The sequence below is a fragment of the Nicotiana sylvestris genome, chromosome 10 (assembly GCF_000393655.2).
Source record: "Nicotiana sylvestris chromosome 10, ASM39365v2, whole genome shotgun sequence".
In the NCBI taxonomy this organism is placed as follows: Eukaryota; Viridiplantae; Streptophyta; class Magnoliopsida; order Solanales; family Solanaceae; genus Nicotiana; species Nicotiana sylvestris.
In genome coordinates this window covers 6,471,950-6,482,392 of record NC_091066.1, presented here as the reverse complement: position 1 = coordinate 6,482,392, position 10,443 = coordinate 6,471,950, and the positions used below count along the sequence as shown (strand labels likewise).

The following is a 10,443-nucleotide window of genomic DNA, read 5'->3' as shown; positions in this document are numbered from 1 at the left end:
GGTAATCCCAGTACCAGCAGTTTCGGCATCAAGAAACACGAAGGCGACCAAAAAGAAAGAAATTAAATAGCAATCACCGATGACGGTCTCGGCCGAACCGGAGAAACGGGGAGTAGAAGAGGAGGATGATTACGGAGTTTCGAGATTGTTCATAGCTCCTGATTATACTGACCCCATCAAATCGATGGTCGAGGAGTTGGATCAAGTCATACTAATTGAACACCAACCGGATCGAAAGGTATACCTGGGCACGGGGATTAAACCCCGAGCTCAGGAAGAAACTCAATGATTTTCTTGAAGCTAACATAGATTGTTTCACTTGGCCCCATTGTGACATGACAGGGATCCCACCGGAGGTGACTACTCATAAGCTGAGTTTGGACCTGAAGTTCCATTCGGTTAAGCAGAAGAGGAGGCCGCAATCCGAGGTCAAACATGTGTTCATCAAGGATGATGTATCCAAAATCCTTAAAATTAGGTCCATCCGGGAGGCGAAATACTCAGACTGGTTAGCTAATGTAGTGGTAGTGCCTAAAAAGGGAATCAGTGGTCCGGTTGGACAAATGGGCTATCGAAATCAGCGAGTACGATATCAAGTATTGACCCCAAATGGCCATAAAATCTCAGATTTTGGCAGACTTCGCGGCCGACTTTACGTAGGTCTTAATACTCGAAGTCAAAAGGGAATTACTGTTAACCTTGAGGACTACCTCAGGAATATAAACCCTTTTTATGGACGGTGCCTCAAACACAAAGGGGTCCGGGCTCGGCATCATATTAAAATCTCCTCCCTCATCGTGGTAAATTAAGTTAACGGGACATTCGAAGTAAAAGAGGAACGGATGCAAAAGTACTTAGATAAATTACAAGTAACACTGCATCAATTCAAGGAATGGACCCTGCAGCACGTACCCCAAGATTAGAACACCGAGGTCGATGCTCTGGCTAACTTGGGGTCGTTGGTTGATGGTGATGAATTCGGTTCAGAAACAATAGTGAAACTCATGAAGTCGGTGATAGAAAAAGGCCACGCCGAAGTAAACTCAACGAGTTTAACTTGGGATTAGAGGAACAAGTATATAGACTACTTGAAGACTAGAAAATTTCCTTCGAATCCTAAAGAATCGAGAGCCCTGCATACCAAGGCTGCCAGATTTAGCTTGGTTGAAGGGGCATTGTTCGGGAGAACATTCGACGGCCCGCTAGCTAGATACTTGGGACTAGGAGATACCGAATATGGCTTGAGAGAAGTTCACGAAGGCACTTGCGGGAACTATTCGGGGGTAGTATCTTTGGTTCGGAAGTTAATCAGGGCCGGTTATTACTGGACCGAAATGGAGAAAGATGCGAAGGATTTCGTATGGAAATGCGATGACTGCCAGAGACACGCCCTGATGATCCATCAACCGGGAGAAATACTCCGCTCAATTTTATCCCTCTCGCCATTTATGAAGTGAGAAATGGACATCGTCGGTCCCCTACCATGGGCACCCGGTAACTCTCAATTCATACTATCCATGACTGATTATTTTTCCAAATCGGTCAAAGCTCAAGCATTCGAAAAAGTCCGGGATAAAGAAGTCATTGACTTCATTTGGGACCACATAATATGTCGATTTGGAAGATCACAAGAGCAAAAAGATACTATCAACACCTTATCTCCCTAGTGGGAATGGGTAGGAAGAATCAATAAACAAGACCATACTTCAAAACCTAAAAAAGAGGTTTACCAGTGCGAAAGAGAAATGGAAGGAAATCCTGCCCGATGTCCTATTGGCATACTGTACGACCTCAAAATCTAGTACCGGGGCCACCCCATTTTCGTTGGTCTACAGAGCCGAAGCCTTAATACCAGTCGAAGTGGGAGAACCGAGCCTCAAGTTCTAATATGCGACAGAGAGTCAAATGGTGAGGCCATGATCACGATTCAAACTGGTCCGGTTGGCCGCCCGAAAACAGTATAGAAAGGTACTACAACCGAAGAGCCAACCTCTGATACTTTCAAGTCGGGGACTTGGTGTTGAGGAAAGTAACATTACACACCAGGAACTCGAACGAGGAGAAGCTGATACCGAAATAGGAAGGACCGTATCGGGTCATCGGAATAACCGGCAAAGGCTCATATAAAATCGAAGCGGGAAACGACATACAATTACCGAACAACTAGAACGTGGCACACTTAAAGCGGTACTATTGTTAAGGTACGAACTCAATTACCTTTTAATCATGTTATAAATCAGCCTAACATATGCAAGTAAACGACCAAGGACGGATGTGGCTATTAGGTCTGAAAGCACGTGTTGCACTCTTTTTTTCTTGAATCGGTTTTGTCCCAAATTGGGCTTTGACAAGATTTTTAACGAGGCAACAGTAAAACGTGCTAACTAAGATTTGAAGACCGGTTTCAAACCGGAGTCGATGATACTATCGGATTAAGGTCTTTAGCAAGGAAAGAAGAAAACTTAATATGCTAAAAGCTAAGGCTTGGCGGTTAGGATACATTGTAAGGGCCAAACGGTCTTATGAATCGTGCCCACATAATTCGTTCTAGCCATGGCACAAGTTTTATCCGCTTTAAATAATGTACCTTTCATACCAAGAGATAAAAGAAAATTACACTTCCCTTACACTTTGTCATTTCGCGTTTTGTTTCTTTAATCCCGGATCCTAAAAGCCTACGGGCTACCCCTACTCGGGGACTATAGAGCCTACGGGCTACCCCTACTCGAGGATTATCGCCCGATGAAAGTTCGAGTAGCCCAGGCTGCCAAATCTTGGAGACACCAAACCTATTAGGAGGTGCTCAAATATAAAAGGTTACGTCCATCCTAAAAACGGCTCAGAGACATACGAATTCCGAAACTAGAAAGTAAGGCCCTTACGAAAATTTGAAACCTATTAAAAGGTTATCTTCGGCTAAAACGTTGTCTAAAAACACTTAAGTATCTTAAAACCCTCCGATCTCACCGAGGGTTCGAATCCACGAGCAGGCAAAGTTGGGCCAAAGTCGGCTTCGTTCGAACCTCCAAAAATTGAATGCCCCAGAACCACATCGAATTCTATGCTAAGACATCAAAAAATAATACACAAATAGAAATTGCAAGAAGATGCTAGAAAAATAAAGATACGTTATTGCCAAAAAGGGAAAAGTTTTATATATTCCAAAATATATTTACAAAGGTCCGACAGAATGGACTCGGGATAATAAAAAAAATATACACATAAGAAAAGCTGGAAAAATACTAAGGCACCTACGCTTGGTCTTAATTGGGGCCCGACTCATCGCCAGAACCGTCAGAGTCCTTATAGCCTTCGGAATCCTCGGGACACTCAGGCTTGTATAGTTCCTTCGCCTCAGCCTCGAACTTCCTGGCTTCTTCAACCTCGGTCGATAGGTCAAAACCTCAGCCATGAATCTCTTCGAGGGTCTCTTTTCGAGACAAACGCTTCAAATATTCAGTCTTTGTCTTTAAGCGGGTCTCGGCTGCCTCTACATCATCCTTATTCTGAGCCACAATTTCCTCGGCATTAGTAGAGGCTATGTCCAATTTGGCCCCCAGTGCCGCATATTCTCTTCCGAGAGCATCCCATTCCACGACGACCGAGCTCAGTTGTGCCCGGAGATCGTCGTTCAAACTAGACCACTTGTTGGCTTTGTCCTTCGCCACCCGAAATTGGTTCTCAACTGACGCCAACTTCGCCTTCGCAACTTCCTTCTCCGAGGCCAGCGGGTCTATCCTAACCTTCCACACTTCGGTCCGGGCGTCGACCTCATCCATCTGAGCCCGCAGCTTGTCGATCAGGTCTATCTTCTGCTGGACCTGCGAAGTTGTGTTATTAGTCACCACGACTAGCTGCTCGTTTTTAGCTTCAAAGATCTTTACCTTCTCAACCAAGTCGGCGTGTTCCCGCAGGGTCGAGGCTTCCTTCTGATCTTTTTCTAGCTCGGCCTAGAGAATCGGGAGGTCTTTAAGGGCCTCATCATGTTACTTACTAAGAGCCCTGTACATGTCCTTCTTCCGGACTCGAACTCAAGCTGGCTGATTTACAAACGGTACGGGAGGAAGCTTTCATGATAAATTACTGAAGCCTGTAAAACGGTAAAATTAGTAAGAGACATCAAAGAAAAACTTAAGTGGGATTCATAAAAGAGTATGAAAGTGTTAGCGCCTTACTCGGTTCAACGCCTCTTGCACCTCGTTGAAGAGACTAATGTGCCCAACTCGTTCATCTTTGATTGGTCTTCCTCAGCCACCACACATCGGAGGTAGTTGGCTACACCCATCAGAGCAGATAGGACCCGAGCATCCTCCGAGACTGTGAGAACGACTGTTCTCTTGTGCTCGAGGTTCGCGCTTGACTTGAGAAATTGCTTCACCAATCTTGGGCTCGAAACTTGGCTCGCCAGCTCCCGAGGGCACGTCCTTCTTCGGGATATCCAGGTGACCCAGCTCGAAGAAATCCTCCAATGTGGACATGTCCATGCCATCGAAAAAGGAGTTGAGGGGATCATCTGAACCTTGTACTCCCTTACTTGACTTTTCTTTGCCCGTTTGGGCCTCTTCGAGCATGGACTCGGTATAGGAGGTTATCTCGGTGATATCGATCACAGTGGTTTCTTCGTTTAGAATATGAATGGCTTCTTGGGAGGTTGCAGCCTCCATCTCCCCTCGGCCTCCCGAGTCGGAAGGGGATAAGCCTCGTGGCACCCTTTCTCGATCGTCGCTTTCTCCCTAGTAGGGGTTGATCCATGGGCAACAAAGATGTTATCTTCTTCGGGCTCATCCCTGAGCCGGTAGAGGAAGTTAGGGTCCGGTACCCTAGGCTTGGTAGTCTTCTTGGGATTCCGGACACATGTAGACACCATTTTTTTCTTCTTCGCCTTGGGATCTGGGGAACCCGAGGACTTTCTTTTTCTCTTATTCTCCTTCTCCGTGGAAGTCTTGGTCTATCCTAAAATGGAGGGCTCGCGGGTAAGGACGTATCCTCATCCCCGTGCAGCAGCATAAGTTCGGTGGTCGTAGGCAGACCTATAAAAGAAGAGAAAAAGTTAGTATTTGTGTATGTTGGGGATGTAGTGGAAACAATACAAGGAAGAACCTCACCATGAGAACGGGCCTCCCATTTTCCCTTCAAAAATTTGCACCAGGTGCACTCGGAATATGACATCTATTTACAGATCCCTTTGATCCACTCCTTCAACCCGGGGATCGCATCAGGAACTCGGGAAACAACTGCATGGCCGTAAATACAAGCAGTGAGAGAAAGAATAAAGGAAGTTAATACTTAAGGAAGACGACACTTACGAGATGCGTTTCACTTCTCAAGTCTTCGATTTTTACCCGAACAAACCTCTCGTGCCAGCCTCGGTCTCGATCCTCGTCGATGCTTGAGAAGGGGGCCTTGCTTGCTTGAAGAATGAGCTTGATCAATCCCCATCGTAAAATTTGGGGATTGTATAGACAAAGTAGGTGGTTGAGGGTAAACCGAGGAGATTCATTGTTGTTCTCAAAATGGCGTAACAGGATCATGATCCTCTAGAAGGACGGTTGGATTTGTTCGAGACACACCTCGTACCACTTGCAAAAAGCCAGGATTGCGGGGTCTACCGGGCCAAGCGTGAAAGGGTAAATATAAACACTTAAATACTCCTTCACATGGGTAGTAATATCGTTATTAGGCCCGGGGACAATCAAGTCATTACCTTCCCACTTACAGTCTTCTCGGACTATGGGAAGGGTATCTTCAGTGACAGAGCATATGTATTTCCACGCTCCTTTGCCCCGGTCCTGTTGAACAGAGGCCTTCTTGACCTTGAAGTCATCCCCGATAGAGCAGCCCCCGGGTATGAAGCTCTTCCTAGGGGCTCCTGAGCCACTTCGGTATTGGCTACTTTGGCATCTGCGGCCGGGTGGGAAGATGAAGGGACAGCCTACTGAGGCACTAACTTAGAAGTTTTAGCCATTATAATATGGAAAATATAGGTCTAAGAAAGAATATAAAGGTTCAAATAGGATGTATTATGAAGATATTAAGGTTCAATGAACAATGTATGAAGATCTGAAGAACTTAAAAGCCGTTAGAATATTCGAAGGAAAAGTCTAGTAACAGAAAGTGGAAGAAGTGAAGAGGGTCGAAGCTTTTATAGGGGAAAATGCAATCAGTACGGATGTTTCACATTCAAATACATCCAACCGATGGCCAACACGTGTCCGAAATCAGAACGATGCGACTGACGGGACGTTTTGATTTACCCGTCATCTCAGTTATGGCGTACGAGGGAAGAAACTGAGGTTCATCTATTCGTTTTCCATCATTACGGTAAACCTACTCTTTGAAAAATAAGGGGACTATCTATATACGAGTAATATCGGGGACAATGCATATTGTGATTTCTTGGAGGCAAAGACGGAAGAAGGGCATGTGCACACGAGGTTGAAATCGAGACTGCGAGCCTTTCGTACCAAGACCCATAAAAGGTGAATGATGTGCTCATCGTCAGACGTGATAAAGCAACGCTCCCCGGACCCAAAATGAATTTTGAGACTTCGGAAAATACAATGAACGGTTGCACACGACGGATAGAGGGTCGTGATATCCGCAATCGACAGGATCAGTAGTTAATGAAAAAGAAAGATTGTTACCTTTTTTAGATTTGTTGTAAGGATGAAATTCTTCTACTATATAAAGGGGAAACTTTTCTTTGATAACACAATTTGTAACACGCGAATCAAGGCAATATAAATTTATTTTTCTATTCTTTAGCTATTGCAGAGTTCTTATTTTATTGTTTGTTCTTCGTTCCTAATTGGATTCAGACCAAGGCTTCGATCGAAGGTAAAACTACTATTCAATATGAGTTCGAGCCGGACCGTGACATTATAATTGGTTTGATTGTTCATTTTGTCTTTAACTCGTTTATCTAATATTATTGATTATTTGTGTTGAATCAATCCACATATCCTTAAAACCGCGTATAAATTTAATTGTTATCCGTTTTAAGGATAAACATCATGTATCTATTCGTTTACTCGAATAAATTTTTAACCCCCCACCCCCACCCCCACCCCCTTTTTTTTTCAAGTTACTGCATAAGCTTTAATATAGGTAATTGTTCGTGATACATGGAATTAGTAAGCTAATAAGAAATGAAACAAATTATATCTTCTACTACGATATATTGAAATATATTTATAGTGTACAAATTCTTTATACATGAATATATGTGTAATTCGCATCATTTGTCACGAATTATCATTAGTAGAATTCAGTGAGTATACCATCTCAAGAAGCAGATCTAAAGACTTACACTCACTAATATTATACACTCTATCATAGTGGATGAGGATTTAATACCTGATACATGTGTGGAAAAAAAAAACAGTTTAGTGCACTAAGTTCCGACTATACGCGGAGTTCGAAGAAGAGTCGGACCACAAGGGTCTATTGTATACAACAACAACAATAATAATTCAGTAAAATCTCACTAATGAGGTCTGGGAAGAGTATTATGTACACAGACTTTACCCTATCCCGAAGGAATGGAGAAATTGTTTCCAAAAAGAACCTCGCCAAAAGATTCAATTTAATATACATATATTTCAAATTAAAGATAATGTGTATACTTTGATTCCCACCTATTAATTTAAAATCTTAAATATTCATCCTTTTGGTCGCTATCCCTATAAATATCTCAACAAAAAGTAGTAGCTTTACTTCATTAGTTGTTTGTGCTTCGCTAGTCATCTACTCAAAACCAAACACCTTTCCTTTCTCCTCTCCTCCTATTATATCTTTCATCTTCAATAACACCACTCTCAAAAAAAAATGAGAAACTTATTCCCCATATTTATGCTAATCACCAATCTGGCATTCAACAACGACAACAACAATAATAATCTCATCAACTCGACCTGCAGAGCCACCCCTAACTACCCACTTTGTCTCACTACCCTTCAATCCGATCCGCGTACCTCCGAGGCCGAGGGGGCGGACCTCACCACCCTCGGCCTCGTCATGGTAGATGCGGTAAAATTAAAGTCCATTGAAATAATGGAAAATTTTAAAAAACTCGAAAAATCGAACCCCGAGTTAAGACTACCTCTTAGCCAATGTTACATAGTGTATTATGCTGTTCTTCATGCTGATGTAACTGTTGCTGTTGAAGCTTTAAAAAGAGGTGTCCCTAAATTTGCTGAAAATGGAATGGTTGATGTTGCTGTAGAAGCAGAAACTTGTGAGTTTAGTTTTAAGTATAATGGATTGGTTTCTCCAGTTTCTGATGTGAATAGGGAGATTATTGAACTCTCTTCTGTGGCTAAATCCATTATTAGAATGCTATTGTGAGGATATTGAGGGAAGCCTTGGGCGTAATGTCACGGGTTCGAGGCGTGTAAATAGCCTTCTGCAGTAACACAGTACTAAGACTGTGTACAATTGACCCTTGTGGTCAAGCTCTTTCCCGGACCTCGTGCATATCGAAAGTTTAGTAAACCGGTCTGCTTTTTAATTAAGAAAATACAAGGTCTTGGTTATGTTAGTTTATTAGTGCTGTAATAGGATTTTTATATTCCTGTCTTTTTTATTTCATTTGGGTGCTTGTGTGTATATGTGAAAATGAGTGTGAATTATGTCAAACATAAACATAGATTAGAAATTACTCCTGCATAATTATGTACAGGTTTTTTATGTTTAAGTGTATTTATCTCTTTTCTTTGGGTGTGGGTGTAAGCGAATGTGGTCTTTATTATACATAAATAGAGATTTAGAATTTAAGAGAAGAAATTGGAGCAACGGTAAAGTAGTCTTTATGTTATCTATAGGTTAAAAGTTCGGGTCGTGGAATCAGCCACCGATACTTCTATTAGGGTAAGTTACCTACATCTCGCTATCCGCCCAAGATCCAAGATAAAGTAATTTTATTACTATTTATTTATTATTTAATTTCATAAATATCATTAAATATATTCTTAAATTAAGGATTTGATATAGTTGGTCGTGATAGTGCAGTGATTCTATCCCTCCCCTACGTTTTCTTTTTCCTTCCACCCCCAAAAAGCAAAAGGCAGGAATTAATTATTAGTTAACAGATATATCCCTCGAGGTATGGTCACCTTGCATGAACGCAGGATATACTTGTGCACCGAGCCGCCATTTTCAGAGGAATTTAGTGAAATTTTATATACATCGACTATGTAAAAATATATATAATTAATAAGTAACCTGAAATAAAAGTATAGGCTACTATTACAACAAATTATAAATACGCTAGTAGTATAAATATTACTTGCATTATTATCGGTATATATAAGCTAATTAAATCGTTTCAAATATTATTAATTAACGTAGAGAATTGTGTCTGTTCAAGTGTTTACTTATGGTTTTAACATTTTACACTTATTTGTTTAGAGAGGAAGAAATAAAAGGGGAAAGAAAAGAAAGGGAATGATGGCATATGAGAATAAGATATGGTGAATTGCATCGTCTTAAAACTATATACACGATATATTCTTTGATTGTGCGCCACTTATTTTGTCAATGTTTCAACTAATAAAAAGAAAGTAAAAATATTGGAACTTATCGTCACAACAGAACATTAAATACTCTATTGAGCCCTGTCTCAAAGGTTTGGACCTAATTCATATCTTATGTTGCTAAAAATAGTACGGGCTAGCCAGTTTTCGGATTAGTAATTAAAAAATAGCGAGCATTTGTAAAGTCACTGAAAAATAATCATAGTTTTGTTGAAACACGAAAAAATTCAGCATAATATGTTGGATTATGGAGCTCCTGCATATAAACTTCCAGCATAATATGCGGGATTATGGAGCTTTTGCATATAAATTTCCAGTATATTATGATGGAATTCCAGCATATTATGTTGCAAGTTCATATGTAAAAAATTCGAACTCCAACATATTATGTTGGAATATTTCCGAATTTTTAAGAGTGTTTTTGTTCAGATTTTATCTTTACATGAAAAGTGATTAAATTTCGATTACTTTTGAAATATTGGCTATTTTTCAATTACCAGTTATAAATATGACTATTTCTGTTTTTTCCCTCATGTTTTGGCTTAATCATTTAGTAGTCAAAGTCCACCGGTCTGATTAATCTGGATTCGTGCCAGTGAGTCAAGATAAAACATTCGCTACTGGAAGTTTTCATCCTTAGGGTTCAAACCCGACACCTGCAATTAAAAATAAAGGAACCAACCATCCTACATGCTAAAAATAATTAATTTCAGCCTGTAGTTTAAAATTAATGCTCCTTAAAATTCATTATTGCTTTCTGATGATGGTTTGGCTGGTGCGTGCACATAAAGGAAAATATTATACGTGGTGATGGTTTGCTTTCACTTCTTTTTTCCTTTTCTTGAAAGAGAATCTAAGTGTGCGTTTGGACATCAGAATTGTAAAATTTAAAAAAAGGATGAAATTTTTT

At 41.0% G+C, this 10,443-nt stretch overlaps 1 protein-coding gene across 1 annotated transcript; it reads left to right on the top strand.

The window, feature by feature from the left end:
* Nucleotides 1–7,725: 7,725 nt before the first annotated feature.
* Nucleotides 7,726–8,688, top strand: LOC104215574 (cell wall / vacuolar inhibitor of fructosidase 1-like). Its single transcript, XM_009765416.2, has one exon. The coding sequence runs from the start codon at nt 7,828–7,830 to the stop codon at nt 8,344–8,346; it is 519 nt and encodes a 172-aa protein (XP_009763718.1). The 5' UTR covers nt 7,726–7,827; the 3' UTR covers nt 8,347–8,688.
* Nucleotides 8,689–10,443: the final 1,755 nt, after the last annotated feature.